Raw genomic sequence first — 17320 nt, forward strand, 5'->3', positions numbered from 1 at the left:
GGAGCGCCGTTCCGGGGAGGGGCGGCCGCAGGAGAGTGCGGAGGATGTTCACGCACTCTGGGAAAGCTAGCGAGAGCGATGCGAGTCAACATCGTCAACCTTTTTCCCCCGAGCACGTTTGGCCCCGTCTCCTTCTTCCTGTCTTCGTTTTACAACAGAGTTTCCCTTCCTACGACAGCAATGTAACCCAAATTGTGTCGTAGTCTGTATCTGACCTAACGCAGTCGTAAAGTCAGAATATTCTTTGGCATCGACGCAAAACTAGTTGCTTTGCCTCTGTTGTTTGCTGGTTCTCTGCTTCCAACGGCCACAGCCGTTGTCTAACATAAAAGCATTGCTTTGGCGCCACCCTGTGGCATATTGGTGCCGAATATATTTACGTAGAAACAAGGAAAAGGGTGTCACTTAGTCAGGCCGTAGCCCTGTCTAATGTAAAAACACAGAGGAAGTGTGACTCACTGTGAGTCGCTGGCTTTTTTGCCACTAGATGGCGGCAGAGGCCGCAACGCATCGAAACAAAGGATCTGAAAAGATCGTAAATTGATTCAGAAGTCAAAATGACAGTCCAGGTCCCGATCAAATTAAAAACTGAAACTACACAGACCTCCTAACCTCAAAACGTTCGCCCCGTCCAAAACCGCCGAGCCCCCCCCTGTATTCTTGTTTGACTTTGCAATTGAGAATCCTACAGAAGCTTAACGCCCGAGCTAAAAAGTCGGCCAAACTCCGGCGGGGGATTTCACTTGTCAATTCCTGTTGGATTTGAGGAGCATTAGGAATCGCGGTGCACGCCATCTGCTCTGCCTGTTGATCGATAGCACGTCAGGCCCGCACCGCCGCTCGTTGAGGCCTTCAGGTGGCAGCTCGGGTTACACAACACCGGGCCGCAAAGGGGCGGGGCGGGACGGGACCGGGTGGGGGTGAAGCGTGGGCTCTGGAGTTTGGCTCGACAGACTTTGGGTGAGGAGTGGCTTGATAATCTGGGGCTTGGTGTACAGCGCCTCACCAAATGTCGACATCTGCGAGGGTGCGCGCGAGGAAAAGCTCCTCGGAGGAAGAGGGGATCATCATCTTAGCTCCCCTCACCTTCAAGCACGCCCGTCGGGCTTTAAAAGGCAGATGAAGAAATCCTAACGTAAACATGCCGAGTCCGGTTTTCATCGCGCGTACGACATGGAGGCAAAGGGGGCAACCTTGGCGGATCGTTAAAGGGCTTGACTTTTTCGTCGCCCCCAGATGTAAACATTGCGCTGTCCACGTTACACCTACAATGCTCATCAGGGGTGTCCAAAGTTTTTCTTCCAAAAAGAGAGCATGACATTTTTCACCTTTTGATGTGTGACAGTCACACACAAGAAGCCTGTCCATTAGAGTGGGTGCGATTACGCTCAGAAAAGCTACACAGCAGGGCCTTATTGCCCCATTGAAATGAATGGAAATGCCAATAAAGAGAAACATCAATCGATTAAAATTTCACTTAGAATGTCCAGAATGAAACAGTTTGGGCATCATGATTAAACCATTGTGACACCTTGTGGTGTCCGCGACTTGGCTACCAGTGCAGGCACAAAAAAGAATTTCACAACTTTTGTAAGTGACTCAGTAAGATGCTATAATATTAGTCATTCTTCGCCTAGGATAAAGAATATATGCATGTGTTTCTTTGGTCTATTTCCGGTCTGAATGTGTTGCTGCTTATTTCCCCTCAAATACAATTTACACTTTAAGTGTTAAAATGAGATTAAGCTAAAGATGGACTTTAACTTTCATATGCATATGTCTTTATGTATAAATGTGTGTGTGTGTGTGTGTGTGTGTGTGTGTGTGTGTGTGTGTGTGTGTGTGTGTGTGTGTCTGAGCGAGAGGACGCGCAAATGTTTCACTTGGTCCTTTGTTCCACGGCGCCTGTGAAAGTGACTTTGACTCTCCTGAGGAAAAGTTTGAGCATCTGTTCCGCAGTGTCGTCTTTGTCGAGAAATGAAATATTGAACCGATGGAGTGCGCCATGAATGTTTCACTCGCACGACGCCAATGCCGATTGTACGGGGAAGCGGCACTTTACATGCACGACCCGGCATGTTGTTGTTGCCTTTAAGTGCGCCAGATTAGCGCGCCGCAAAGCGTTCCGTTCAGTTTAGCAGCGACATGCTCCTCGAACAACAACGGCGACAACACGCGCGCGCGCACAGACAAAGATGACGGAAACGCACGTTTGTTGGTCATCTTCTGGTGTTGAAGAGCTAATTGCTAACATAAAAAAGAGACATTAGTACTGGAGGCTTTATGAGACTGGCTTGTGAAAAAGCAACAAGTCATTTGTTCAAAAAATTGAAAAAAAAACACTAATTTGAGGGTTGTTTTGACAATTTCCTACAAATATAATTAGCGGAACAGCCATTAGTTTGCAAATTCCTAAGTAGGATTTGTCACCAAAAATAAATTGTAAACACATGCTAATTTGCTGGTCGATTTGTAAGATAGCTTACAAAAAGTAAATAGTAGAAGAGTGATTTTGGGGTGGTTACTTTCAAATATATTTTCTTAGATACCTGACTAAATTCCGGGTCTCTGAAAAGTAATGAGTAGAAACCATGACAAATTTCAGGTTAGCATTTAGTCGTCTTAAAAGAGGTAGAAACTGACCAACTTGTGTGTTAGCATGATAGCTTACACAAAGTAATAGCGTAGCAAACTGACTCATTAATGTATTTGTTAAAAATGTGTCTATTTTGTACAACGTCCCACATTATGACCCCCGTTCTGCTAAATGCGAACCACTTTCTACCCACGAGCACCGCTTCAGGTGCTCACATTTGCTCCCGATATCTCGATTGTTCAATGTTAGCATGTGGCTATCGTGGCAGGGATGATAAAATGGTGTCGTGAGTAGCCTTTTGTGTGCCACGCTAGGAGAGTTCCGTCGCTAAAAGGGAGGGACAAAAGCCAGAAGGCGCCACGGGTATAAGGTTCCGCCCGGTGACAATGGCCAAAGTTTCAACTTGCAGCGCAATGGGTGTAACTTTAACTGGAATCGTGTGGATCAAAGCCCGGCGAACAAAGTGGGTGGAAATGCCGCGGGAGAACGTCTGCGCTCCCGTGAAGGACAGCTTCAGACACCGGGCCGGCCGATGCGGGCTAATTAGCGACACTCTTGTTTTGGTTAAAGGCCAGGCCCCGATTCAACATTAGAAAGTGAAAAGCTCCGCGTCTTAACGGGAAATCCAACAGAGGCTGATTAATTCGCCGCCGCCACGAACACGGTCAATTTTGTATCGCGTGTGAAACATTCATCGGGCCTCCGCTGTCTTTGGGAGCGGAATTATTCAGTGGCGCTGGTTCAAATGAGAAAGGCGGCCTTGGAAATGAGGCGAGGCTTACGGCGAGCCATCAGGTGAGCGCGCGTACAATGCCAACGCGTAACCTTTACACTGCGCTTGAACCCGCGCATACAAGTGTTATGAAAGGTCCCTGTGGCGCCGCGCTCTTCTCACATGGATTTGACGACTTGCCACTTTATTAGCTGCTAAGCCCCCCCCCCCCCCTCTGCCCCCCAATACGTGTTTTGTACAGTGTAGACGGAGGGGATGTGGGGGGCAGGCCTACGTTATGAGCCGGGATTCTTATTGTCTGCTGGCGTTATTAGAAGGAAGAGTGTGCAGCACTCACTTCCACACCCAGCACCCCGAGAGAATAGGCCGACTGTTGGAAGGCGAGCTACAAGTGCAATTTAACCCATCTTATTTACAATGTGATCGTTTTACAAAGACATGCTTTCTGCAAAGGATCAGCGTCTAATATTTCTCCTCAGTGTGATTCATTGATTTTTTTTTTCTACTTCTTCTTCATCCTCAGAATATATTTGATGTGATGTCCAAATAAACCCGTAGTCAAAAACAAAAAGAAAAAAGAAAGAAAAGTCAACCTGAGTAGAAGCTTAATAGATTGGCAGCGCCGTGCAACAAAAACACAGTTAAATTAAATTAAATGCCGAATCGAGTGTAATCACAGATGTGCTGTGTGATACTTAAACGTCGTTGGTGGCCTTCGCCGTGTCATCGTCACGTCTTGCAAAAGGGGAAAATCACGGTTGAAAAATAATCAGTGCCGCACTGCCATCTAGTGCTCAGTGTTCCGCACTGTATGCAAAAGATGCACATCACACAGTTGATGCAACAATAACAACAACATAAAAGCAGTGGTGGGCTGTGCATTTGGTACCGAGGTCTTCAGGGACACGACCCAATCCACCTTTTAATAGCCTTACGTCAAATTTATTGTTCATCGAACAATATCAATGAAACGCCTCGATAAAATACGTCCTTATTAAACATCTTAATGTATGCAGATCACTACAGATGTGATTTGCTAGTTGAACAGGTTTGCTCTGACGAAGGGACGTCATTGAGGGCTTCCCCCCTTAACAAAAAAAATCAAAACATAAATGACAACTAACAACATGTACAGACAAGTGTAAAAAAAATACAAGTCAGAAGCTTTGTAAAATGTAAAACGTTCTATAAAAACACACCAGCTTTTATAACAAGTGACAATCAGCTAGTCAGTCAACAGCTAGCGGCTAACATTAGCTTTCGGTTAGTCTTCGAAATTGTCTTCTCCGCTTATTGGCTATTCGCTACTTGTGAATTTACTGTTCCGTTATTCGCTGAAAAACATTTGTGTGTGTGTGTGTGTGTGTGTGTCAAAGCCATGTCTAATGTCAAATTATTGCATTGGCGCCACCTTGGTGCCAAGGCACTAAGTTGAAGTGTCGGAGGAGGTTCATTTGGACCAGCTAATTTCTTTATCTGATTTATTATTTGTATTATTCATGTTTATATATTTTATTAATTTGTGTAACTCTGCCTGATAGAAAAGTAGTGATTTGCCGCCGCCTTCTGCCATCAATCCGTTGGTGTCAATTACGCGCAGAAATTGCATGGAAAGGTGCGGTTCTGCTATCAAAAACAAAAGGGGGAAGAAAAACACACCTGGCTTCATCCTTGTTTGAGGTTGAACACCAGAGTGAGGAGAAAAAGCATGACAAAAATAAAAGGAAAAAAGCTCACACGAAGTGGTGGAATCAGTGGCGCGTCCTCCACGTCTGACCTCCGGTGGTCTGCGCATGCAAATCATATCAAGGACCTCAAGCTCGCTCATCTGCCAGGCCCTCCTGGCTTCCAGCTCGCCAAGGCGGACGGATGCTATAGAGACAACATAGCCAAAATGATCTTGGGGAAAAAAGAAAAACAAGAGCGTTGAATAATTAATTGTGTTTGTCTTTTGCTGCTTCGTACGTGTGTTTGTGTGCCTGGACACAGCTTCATGCCCCTGAGCGCAGCAATGGTTAGTTTTAAAAACTGTCTGATGGACCAAACATGGAGGAGGGGTCTCTTTGCGTGTGTGTGTGTGTGTGTGTGTGTGTGTGTGTGTGTGTGTGTGTGTGTGTGTCTGCATTTAACTAACAACATGTTGGTTTACTTACTATGATTTTTATTTTATTTTTTATTTTATTTTTCAAAGAGTCATAAATAGAAAACAAACTGATTTAGGAAGTCATATTTTTTGCTGGTAGAAAACTGGCATTTAATGGGCTTCTTCCCTGGCAAATGTTGGGGTTACCTAGAGGAAGTAAGTGAAGTCGTACCTTTAAAATATGTGTGGCCTGACTTACAAGTTTTTCAAAATATTACCTGTCAGTCGGATGTGCAGTATATATATTTTTTTGCTTTGACTTGAGAGCAAAAATTTGAGATGCAAGCAAACAACAGTTTGATAGGTAGCCCACCCACCCCAAAAAATGATTTCAAGGTGTTTATTACCACTCCCAGGTGAATTTAACTGTCAAGCTAAAACTAATACAAAAACAATTAGATGTTTTTTTATTTATTTGAAACGACACAATTTTGCCGTACAATCCGTTTAGCATAATGCTAACAAACGATGCAAAATGCTATGGACTGGCAAAACAATTAGCATCAGTGTTGTAGGGTTTTAGCCCTTCAATCAATTAATATTTATACACTGCGTGCGCTCAGCAATACACAGTAGAGAGATTAGATGGCAATAGTTGCAAGCATGTATCCTTCATCCTCCATGAAGAACAACTAATATCACACACACACACAAATCCTTTGGATTTAGGTTATTCTGACAATTCAGTTGCACATGATTAAAATGTGCTGAACTCAAACATTTGAATATTCTTCAAGAAAATACTAGAATAATACGTCAGTTTAGCACTTTTTAAACATGAGCGACCAACACTGACATACTTTTTTTTTTTTAAGTGTTCTGCTCCATGCTTTTTTTATTGAAAAACATTTACAGTATATAGTTTTTGGGTTGGGGCCAACCCCCGTTTTTTGTGGAAAAATGCTTATTGGCAGTTTTTGCCCCTTTCAAGAATTTTGCTGGTAATTTTTTTTATCCATTGAACTAATCCCAAAACTGCTTTGTTTTTTACATTCTGTACAATATTCTACTGCGCTGTTAATTTTTGAGGAAGTTGGAACAAATTAATTTCCATTCAGCTCAAGGGGGAACAATGATTTGAGATGTGCTTGTTGTGTGTTACGCGCACGGTGACGGGACAAATTCAACTTGTATCTCACAGGGCCACTGTTGTAGAAACACGAACCATTTGTGGTCAGTACTATTTAAAAAGGCAAATAGTCGACACTGATCCATTTGTGGGTTTCCAGTAGTGCGCTATGTTTCATTTTGAAGACTAAATACACAATATAATACATGATGAGATGTGCGAAAGTTTTTTTTTTGTCTTTTTTGAGCCAGCACAAACAAACAATAGGTGTGTTGTGTGTAAGAGATGCTTTCAAAAAGACGGGGGGGGGGGGGGGGTAGAAAAGTCAATACACCTTCATTTTGCCAGCGCTGGTAATGAGCCATATTTTCCTCGGAAAATGGCGTCTTCTCCGGAGGCGGCGTGTCTGCTGAATGTGGCCCTGATCCTGGATGAAACAGAAGGCTCACCAATCAATCTCTCCAGGTTGCCCACAGCCAGAGAAAGCAGCTGCACCACGTTTGCCCGGCGCCACAGCGACACGTTAACATACGGCCGAGCGCGGGAAGCGTCCGCAAGCAGCCTCTAGCTGTCTTATAATGAATTCCCGGCGGGATAGGGAACTATCAGAGTCAGTGGTGTTACTGGAGGCTCGGAATAAAGTCAACACCTCTCCTTATACCTGATCAAGCTGCAGCGCCGCAGCCAGTGAGCAAGCCCGCGCGCACTCACAATGCACACTGAACTTTGGAGGAAAGTGAGGAGGACAAAAATCCAATCGACGCGGCAACAAGGATGGAGCACTCATTAAAGCGCAGCGTTTCCAAAAAATGTGCGTTCAAGGTTGGCGAGTCTTCTGTTGTGGAGAAAGACATTCAAAACAACCACTCGTTGTTTTGTATGTGGTTAACCGCAAGTTTGGAAATGGATTATGGACTTTTTGAACATCGCGTCTCACAAGTCAAGTCTCATTCTGATCTTGATGGCAGATTTTTTTTTTTTGTGAGCCATGTCAAAATGTTGGCCAAAATGAATGTACAGTACCCCTCCCAGGAGGAGTGGCAGCCATTGATAACGTGCTAGTACTGGACCTCAGATCTTCCGCTTAATTCAAAAGATTGTAACCGTTTTCTTCACACTCTCTCCAATTACAATGAAAATGGCAGGAGCCCCAAAATTGAACCCTGCGGAACATCATACGACAGTGGGGCAGGCAAACACAAAAGCATTTTGTGCCAAATAGGATCTAAACCACTCTAGAATGCTACCACCAAAGCCGACCTGGTGCTGCAGTTGACTCAGCTTAAGACGCGGAATTGTTTTGTCATTTTATGGTGTTTTTATACTGTTTTTGTGTCATTTATTGATTGTTTTAACTGTATTTTATGTCAGATTTTTACTCCAGGGACAGCACTTCTAAAGTGATGTACAAATGAAGTTGACGTGAGTTCAGTTGTTCATTCTGGTGTACGAACCTTCTTCAGACATACTCTCTAGGCTTCTCAGTACGGCAACAATACTGATCATTCTATTCAGAGGATAAAGAGTATGTACCTATAAGTATTGTTATCTTGTCTGCTGACGTGTTGCGGCACCCGTTGCCACATACTGTAGATGCTAATTGTTAGCGGACATGCATATGGAGTTTCCCATTGTATGTTAGGTTTCAGTGAAGATAAGCGGCTGGACTCAAACCCTCACTAGGGAAAACTCGAGAAACCTCAAAAGTAAAAATGCACAAAATATTTCACATATTTTAAATAAATATTTAAGAACCCTTAAGTTCGAAGACATTTTAGTTTTGGCACATGTAGTAACTAAAAGGTTCGAAACAGCTATGTACTATGGTCGGATGAATAATACTGAAATTATTAATCGTGAAACCACTTTCAAATGTTACTAGTGATATTTTCTGTGTAATAAAACGCAAAGGGCAACACAAATAGCAAAATGTTGTGCTTTCTGTGAAAGTTTAACCTCTCTCAACTGATTCATTTTGATAACACTTGCTCTTTTTCACTATATTGTGTCAGATTTGTAATTTTGCAGCCGTGACGTCAAATCAATCTGAGGATCGCTTGAGGCTCGTCAGCATGCGCACACATTTTCTGCATTGCTGTCATTCCCCACTAGGGGGTGATCATTGACCGTGAAATATGACCGCTTCAAGGTGACAAGTTTATATATTAGCTTCTAAAATAGAACCCATAAATCATGAACGCTCAAGTAGGTTAATAGTCCAGAAAAATATAAAAGTCTTTGGAAAGTCTATTTCTACTCATGTGTGCTTAATACTATATTTTTAAAACGTACAGTAGTACTACTGTACTCACTACTCTGGCAGAATGTTGATTGTTATTATTTTACTACAGTGTTGCCGCAGTGATGTTGTTACTAAATTTAGTTTGTTGTAGTGTTAATAAGACGAGCCGTCACAGTCACGCAGATGTTTTGTTTGAGCCACTGATATTCCGTCGACTCCATTTTGGTCATTTTGGAGGGAGTAACTTCAATTCAATGCTATAACGGGCTGTTTCTATTCATCAAAATTCGAAAATAAACCTTGATTGTGTCCAATGTTCATATGCCTTTTCTCTATTCATTTTTGCGCTGAACTTGAGAATAAAATATGTTACCTGACTCGCGTAGCTCAAAATGAAAGTGTCAGATGTAAAATTAAATGACACTACAATAGCTGCTGGAGGTACAGTATCGCCGTCGACACATTCTGCATGCGTGTCCTTTTTCCACAAGGTGGTGCTCATTCACCCGTGAAATTCATACGCTTGCAGGTGTCATAATATTTATGCATTTCATGTCGCTTGTAAAATGCAAACGATAAATGAAATTGACACAGAAGGAAGTTGTAAAGGACGCTACAACATTTTAAATACTAATTCTACAATTGTATATTTAGTACCGCGACCCTAGTGAGGATCAAGCGGTTCGGAAAATGGATGGATGGATATATTTAGTGCTCTCAATTATAGACACTGTACATTATTGTTTTTTTAATGATTTCCGAAAAATTATTTTGCTGCTATAGCGTTGTTATTGTAGTAGTATTTTGTTTGTTGTACTGCAGCACTAATACAAATCAAATCATTCTCGTGCAGATGCACTCGTGTTATCTGTGCACTCGTAAACTTGAACGCCGCTGTACCAGGTAACATCAGGTTAACGATTAAAAACATTTGATATCGAAATTAATTACAAACGCGCGAACTTCTATTGATGATGCTGGAGCAGGATGCGCGCGCGCGAGGGTGGCATGCGTGCATGACGTCACTGCTCCATGTCCCATGCGCCATTTTGGAAAGGGGGAGAGGAGGAAAAAAAATCACGGATAATTTGTGTGGTCTTGACGGATCCTGAAGCCCCGGCGTTTCGCAGTCATCGTGGATGCTCACCGTTAACGCCGAGCCAGCCGCGCGCGTCGTTTTGGGCATTGGACGCGCCGTGTACAACAAAAAGCGCTGCTAAATGAAGCAATGGCGGGTGAGCGACTTTAGAGGGAAGAAGGGAAGCAAAAGGATCCACCACCTCGTTTAGCTCGTGCGTGTGTGTGTATATGCGTGTATATAAATATACACGTGTGCGTTTGTGCGTGTGTGTGAGAGAGATAGAGAGCGAGAGATGGCCCTGAGTGACTGCAAGTTAGCTGGCTAAGCTAATTAGCGTGCTTGTTGTCAAAACTGTGTCACTGTCAAGTCATTTAACGTCGAAACGCCTCGCGCTGTCACGACAAAAGTGACACCCTTCTCTCTCCCTTTTCTACCTTTCAGGGGTTGCTGGAGGAAATGATTTTCAGTGGTGTTTCTCTCAAGTGAAAGGAGCGATAGATGAAGATGTTGCGGAAGGTATGTAGCTAACGTTAGCATGGCTAGCACGCTGGGCTAGAATGGAGGGGGAGGAGGAGAAGGAGAGCAAGCCGCTCTTCTGCGCTCGCCACGGGTTTCTTAGACACCGCCGCCCTCGGCTGCGATACCTGGATGGAGCGTGTTAGTGTATTTGTGTGTTAAACGTGCCGTTTGTCTTGAAACGGTGACGCTACTGTGTGCGCGGCTAGCTAGCCGAATGCTAAACGGCGGCTAGGCTATTAAGGGGGGGAGCGCCTGTGGACGTGACGTCATTGCGCTGCGCCCATAAATTGGCGTGTGACATCACGCTCGATTTCATTCATTCAGGGAATCAAATGCAATGCGCGTATAACGGTGAGCAAACTGTCTTGTTTACATACGGATTCGAAGGAAAAAGGAGCTTTACGTGATATAAGGCTAATAATGTCGTACCCTATTACTAATAGGAGCTGAAGGAAGTAAGCCTGCTTCACTCACAAAAAATTCACAAGATAGCCTTCATGTGGAAATTCAGGATGAGCTGAAAATGCACTTGACATGAAGGTAACTTGAGCTCCCTTCAACTTTTGAATGCATGTCCCACTGATTGATTGACAGATACGTTATTCATACTATGAGAGGAATTAGACTCTTACAGCAACGATGCTCATCATTACACCGAACATAAAAATAGAAACAATCATCAAAGGAAAAAAAAAGACTAACACAAAAGCAGCATTTGAAGATTCCATTCCCTCAATTCTTTAGAACTGCAGTGTCGTTTGTGGTTCCGTAACAATAATATGTATGTGGCGCTTCAAAATGTTGCTTTGTCAATGAGAGAATTAGTGTGCAACAGTCACTCGGCTGGTGTGTGGTTGAGCAGCCATTCCAGTTAAGTCCTGCTCGGCTGCATCGTTTTGTGTGCGGCGGGCCTAACGATAGATGAATAGTACCTGGCCATTGGGAGCCTTCAAACAGGATGTTCTCGGAGGATAGTGGCCACCGAGCTAAATGCCACCGTGTCCTTCATGAGGTTCAGCAGAGACTGGAAGAGTCACAGAAAGGCAAAGAAACAGACATCATGACAAATGTATCGGTTCAAACGCCGGTTGTGATTTTTGCCATCGGGTCACTGTTGGAAAAACAGCAAGTCGTGTGTAAAGTACTGAAATACCGAACGAGTGCGTTTTTTGTGAGTATTGTATATTTACAAAAACAACAATTATAATCTCTGAGAATACTCTAGATTTGACCTCAAATATGCCTCTAAATTGCTTCATCGGTCACTCTGTGTCGCTGGCCCGCAAAGATGAACAAAGATACAATAAAGATATAATAATATAAGTAATAGCCTTCAAATTTTCCAACTAGTTCAAGCGAAATTGAACAATTTATAGGGTGGTTGCTGTGAGGAATCGAGTGCGCTATGGTATGAACAAAGGCAACCTTTTGTACCTGTACTCCGCTTGCGTCCAAGGATGTACGCTTGTTTATACAGCGTGCCCCGCTCCCTATGGTTGTCGTCGTCTTCTGTCATTTGCTCTGTCCGAGCTGCTTGACCTACAGTACAAACGGGGAGATTTTTATCCCAACATTTTTAAGTCGGAAAAATGTCACATTTGCATTTACGGCCACTTTAGCAGATACTCAAGCGTTCACTTTAGCAACGTGCGCACACAAAATGCAAATGTTGTTTTTGTTTTTTTGACAGCAGCTAATTTTGTTGTGATCGTTGATAGAGAGAGAAGATATTTTTCCATCATGCAACTGTAACTGAATGCAGATATTTTTACACATCACCACAGCTTGTTGTTTCTATTTTTAGCTGACATCATCTCCACGGTTGAATTCAACTATTCCGGAGAGCTGCTCGCCACGGGAGACAAGGGAGGCAGAGTTGTGATATTTCAGCACGAGCAGGAGGTATTTAAATTCCCCCCCACTCTAAGGGGGTGTGAGGGGGGGCTTTATGTATTTGTCATTCCGTGAGTCACGGACATCAAATTGTTTCCTCTCTTGCTTCACAGTCTAAAAATCGTCCACACCTGCGTGGCGAGTACAACGTTTATAGCACTTTTCAGAGTCACGAGCCTGAATTTGACTATTTGAAAAGTTTAGAAATTGAGGAAAAAATCAATAAAATTCGATGGCTGCCCCAACAGAACGCTGCTCACTTTCTACTTTCAACAAACGGTAAGAGATCGCTTTTCCCGCTCCGCCAAACCAACGTCGTCTCTCACCCAACTGCTCTTTTTTTTTTTTTTTTTGATCAGATAAAACTATCAAATTGTGGAAAATAAGTGAACGAGACAAGCGAGCGGAAGGCTACAACCTGAAATATGAAGACGGCCGACTTATAGACCCTTTTAGAATCACGTCTTTACGGGTACGTCCGCTTTCACTTGCCCCACCTTGTTGTCTCTCTTTTTATTTGATTGTTTTTTTTGTTTTGTTTTTTTGACTGAGCCGTCCTAATGTGTGCCTTTGCGGCTGCTTTGCAGGTACCGGTGCTAATGCCGATGGATCTCATGGTAGAAGCCAGCCCGCGGAGGATCTTTGCAAACGCGCACACCTATCACATTAATTCCATTTCTGTAAATAGTGACCATGAAACGTACCTCTCTGCAGATGACCTAAGAATAAATTTATGGCACTTGGAAATCACAGACAGAAGTTTTAGTATCCTTTTTGCTACGGCTGCGGAGATTCTTAGTCGTCATCCGGGGGGATGTGGAAATCTGCAATGCTGCATGAAACAAATAAACGCCGTATCACCAGACATTTTTATTTCTTACATTTGCAACTGTGAAATTTTAGCAAGAATCATGGAAGGTGATGAACAAGATTTGCTTGACCTTGACCCCTGGCCGGGCCTGAGTTTGACACCGGTGGGAGATGGAGACACTGCACACTTCTAAATTTAGAACCAAAGAATTTTTTGGAGTCCAGTCGCCTCCTTCAACCAGTTTTTTTTTTGTTTGTTTTTTCTTCTGTCAGCTGTTTTATTTTGTATTATGACACTCCGGGGCTGCTCGTTGTCACCTTTAACCCCCGCCACCTCCTCCCAGATATTGTAGACATCAAGCCGGCGAATATGGAGGAGCTGACAGAAGTCATCACGGCAGCCGAGTGCCATCCCCACCAATGCAATGTATTTGTGTACAGCAGTAGCAAAGGCACGATCCGGCTGTGCGACATGCGAGCGGCGGCGCTCTGCGACCGCCACTCCAAGTGTGAGTGGCCGTCAGCGCGCCAGCATTCTGTCCTTTTCCTTTTTTCTTTTTCCCCAATTGTAATTTTGATGGATCAATTGTAGTCTTCGAGGAGCCCGAGGATCCGAGCAGCCGCTCCTTCTTCTCCGAGATCATCTCATCCATCTCAGACGTGAAGTTCAGTCACAGCGGGCGCTACATGATGACACGTGACTACCTCTCTGTCAAAGTTTGGGACCTCAACATGGAGAATCGGCCAGTGGAGACGTATCAGGTATGTTTGCAGATATTCCCCCTTCGCGCCCCCAATTTTTTTTGATTTTTAACAGTGTTGTTTTTTGCCAAACCAGATTAAGTGTTACTGATGAAATGTGTGAAGTGTTCGTGGGCATATTTGTTTTTGGGTGTTGGGCACCGTAGGAAAGGAACTCCGTCGTAAACTGAGGATCCCTTTAAATTCAGTTGCTCCAAAAAAGAAAGGTTTTTATGAAAGGCTTGATGATGTCAAGGTCGTCTCGATTTGCTGTATGGTTTTGTTTGCCCTTCAGGTCCACGAGTACCTTCGCAGCAAACTGTGCTCGCTGTATGAAAACGACTGCATCTTTGACAAGTTTGAGTGCTGCTGGAATGGCAGTGACAGGTCTGTACTTTTATTTCTTTTTTTGACCACGCTCGTGATTCCCAACCACTGCCGGAGACCATGAAATGATCCAATTTTGACGTTCATTTTCCTCTTCGTGAAAAGTAATTCATGTGCTGCTGTGAACATATCTCCGATCATTTTTTATGCCAGTGACGTATAGTGACAGGCCAGAACAATGAAATGCTCGTCTACGAGATGGCAGAATGTGCAATTTACTGATGAAGCCACCTGTTGCCAGACATACAACAGGCAGGGATCATTATTTCATGGTCCAGTGGACCCTCGTTTATGACAGGAGCACATTCCAAATATACCCGCAACAGGTGGAAATTTGTGATGGAGACCGTATATATAGATTTTTAGAGCGTTTTACCATCCCTACATACTTTCCATGCATTTATATTGATGTAAGCACACCTTTTAACTTATTGCTTATCACCCGTCATCCACTCTCTTGCTCGCACGTTCTCCAAATACGGTTTATAAATTCACTGTGTAAGTGACACCTAAAGCAAAAGAACATTTCAACCCCAAAATATGTCACCTTGACCAACACCGGCTAGTTTAATGTGAAAGGTTATAGACAGGCTCACGGGAATTAGCAGAGCTGTTATAATACTTGGAAACAACAAATAAGATATCCTTTATTTGTCCCACACTGGGGAAATTTACAGCCTCCAGCAGCAAGAATGTAGGCAGAAAGAAGAAAGAAGAAAAAACAAACAAACACCGTTCAATTAAGTGCAATATAAATACAAAATGGATAAATCGCAGTGCTATTTACAGTTGTTTTTCACATTTAATTATTATTAATATTATTGTTTCTATTTTAAATAAGTGCTGTTTTAATTTGTTCACGGCAGTAACACCCCACCAAGAGGTTTAAACACCAAAATGGACCAATTAAGCCGTTTCATTTGACGAAGGTTGGCCAATTTATAAAGCAAAACATCATAGAAAGGCTAACAGAGATGAGCGTTTTGTGAAAAACACGTCGGTCCGTTTTTGTCATTAAAAAAAAAAAACATCCATTAACTTAGAATTATTATTTTTTTTAATGACGAAACGGACAAACCTGTTTTCACAGCCAGCGACGAGATTGTTATCGTAACTTAAAGCACAATTGGAGCGTCAACATACTGAGCATACATTAATACTCACAGGCAGACAGGAAGTCGGTAGGCGTAGGTAACCTTGTCTGCCTCTACTTCAGTACGCTGCATTTTTTTAAGGCTCAGAGCCAAGCCGAGCCGCTTCTCCTCCACGTTGAGAGGAGCATCTGATGAGGATGCCTCCTGGACGCCTGCTGCCTTGGTGAGGTGTTTCAGGCTCCTCCCACCGGCAGGAGGCCCCCCGGGAACGACCCAGGACACGCTGGAGAGACGATGTCTCCCAGCTGGCCTGGTGACGCCTCGGGATCCCCCGGGTAGAGCTGGAAGAAGTGGCTAGGGGAGGTCTGAGCCTCCCTGCTCAAGCTATTGCCCCCGTGACCCGACCCCGGATAAGCGTTGGATGGTATCGGAAAAGGTTGGGCAAGGCTGTGCTGAATCGCCTCCTTCTCTTCCAGTGCCATCATGACGGGCTCGTACAACAACTTCTTCCGAATGTTCGACCGCAATACCCGGCGGGACGTCACGCTGGAGGCGTCCCGGGAAAGCAGCAAGCCGCGGGCCACGCTGAAGCCGCGCAAGGTGTCCACGGGCGGCAAGCGGAAGAAGGACGAGATCAGCGTGGACAGCCTGGACTTCAACAAGAAGATCCTGCACACGGCCTGGCACCCCAAAGAGAACGTGATCGCCGTGGCCGCCACCAACAACTTGTACATTTTCCAGGACAAGATCAACTAGAAGAGCGGGGACGGGCTTTGGGCGTCCTTGTTGTAGTTCAGCCTACTACGTGTCTGTCTGTATAAGAACAACAAGAAAAAACGGCCTCGTCGTCCTCCTGGTGAAGAAATTTTTGAAAGCACGCGTCTACTTTTTTGGAGGCCGACCCGTAGGTCTGTTTTATTTTGAATCTAAGCTTAGGTTGTTTTTTGATTTTTTTTTTTTTTTTTTTTTTTTTTTTTTTTTTTTTTTTTGCCTTTTGGCATCAGGGCAATCATCGCACCCCACCCCCCACCCCCCTCTCCCTCGCCCCAGTGACCCAGAAAGCCCAACCTGGATCTCATTGACGGAGGTCAAACTCTTGAACGTCGATGTTTGTGTTGACAATTTTAACCTTCGTTTCACCGTTTTAAAGGCTCGGAAGCTGACCCCCTCCGCCCCCTCCCGCCACACAAGTGACGTCGTACCGCTGTCTGAAAGGTTTCCGAGCACCGAAGAGCGGATTAACGGTTGGTGGGCGGGGGGGGGAGTCAAACTGTAACATTCCTTCCCTCCCGTCGGCCGCATATCTGCTGGTGGAAGTGGCCGTGAATCTGGAGAGCGGACTTTTTTTTTTTTTTTCTCTCTCCCTTTCTTTCCCCTTCTCGTACTTACGTTCTCCCTCCACCCATCAATACAGTGACCTGATTTCACCGACTGTATCTACTCAAGTACACCTTGTCATCCACATAATAAAAAGAAACTAAAACGACAGATGTGTTTTTAAATTTCGATGTATATTGCTTTGCATGTTTTTATGTTGTAGAGATGGAACATGTCCAGTCGCAGCACTGTTTTTTTGTTTTTTAAGTAGATCTCTAATGAACTACCATTTTGGGGCTACCAGTTCCACAACCACTGTTGGACACAACTAATAGTGTGTGTCAATGTGTGTGTGTGTGCACGCGCGTGTGTGTACCAAGTTCCTCTTGATTTTAGAGCGCGTTTTATTTTTATTATATTTTTTTTTTGTGGGCCGGTAAAGCACACGGGCACAAGACGGACAAAGGGAACCTGCAGCCTTAATTCCGACTTTCTATGAGTGACAGCTACAAGTTCCGACCCCCTCCCAGCCCGAACCTCACGTGCATTATGAGTTAATTCCGATCTTTGACGCGTGATGTCCACATTAACGCCGCTGCTACGAATACACATTGCACCCATACGCGTCGGCGATAAGAGTGCCTCCCAATCTTAGGAGTGTTGACAGCCCTCATCCGTCTCCTTCCTAAAACGGG

General features: G+C 44.1%; 1 protein-coding gene across 1 annotated transcript; it reads left to right on the plus strand.

Annotated features, from left to right (window-relative positions):
- The first annotated feature begins 9809 nt into the window (after positions 1-9809).
- LOC147198932 (serine/threonine-protein phosphatase 2A 55 kDa regulatory subunit B delta isoform) lies at positions 9810-16794 on the plus strand. Its single transcript, XM_086122047.1, has 10 exons — positions 9810-10018; positions 10306-10380; positions 12188-12285; positions 12390-12555; positions 12636-12748; positions 12864-13041; positions 13431-13595; positions 13679-13848; positions 14123-14214; positions 15785-16794. Exons 1-10 carry the CDS (start codon positions 10012-10014, stop codon positions 16062-16064), a joined length of 1344 nt encoding a protein of 447 aa, XP_085978173.1. The 5' UTR covers positions 9810-10011; the 3' UTR covers positions 16065-16794.
- The last annotated feature ends 526 nt before the right edge of the window (positions 16795-17320 follow it).

The sequence above is a fragment of the Hippocampus guttulatus genome, chromosome 10 (genome assembly GCF_054856545.1).
Source record: "Hippocampus guttulatus isolate MCC_2025c chromosome 10, RoL_Hgut_1.0, whole genome shotgun sequence".
In the NCBI taxonomy this organism is placed as follows: Eukaryota; Metazoa; Chordata; class Actinopteri; order Syngnathiformes; family Syngnathidae; genus Hippocampus; species Hippocampus guttulatus.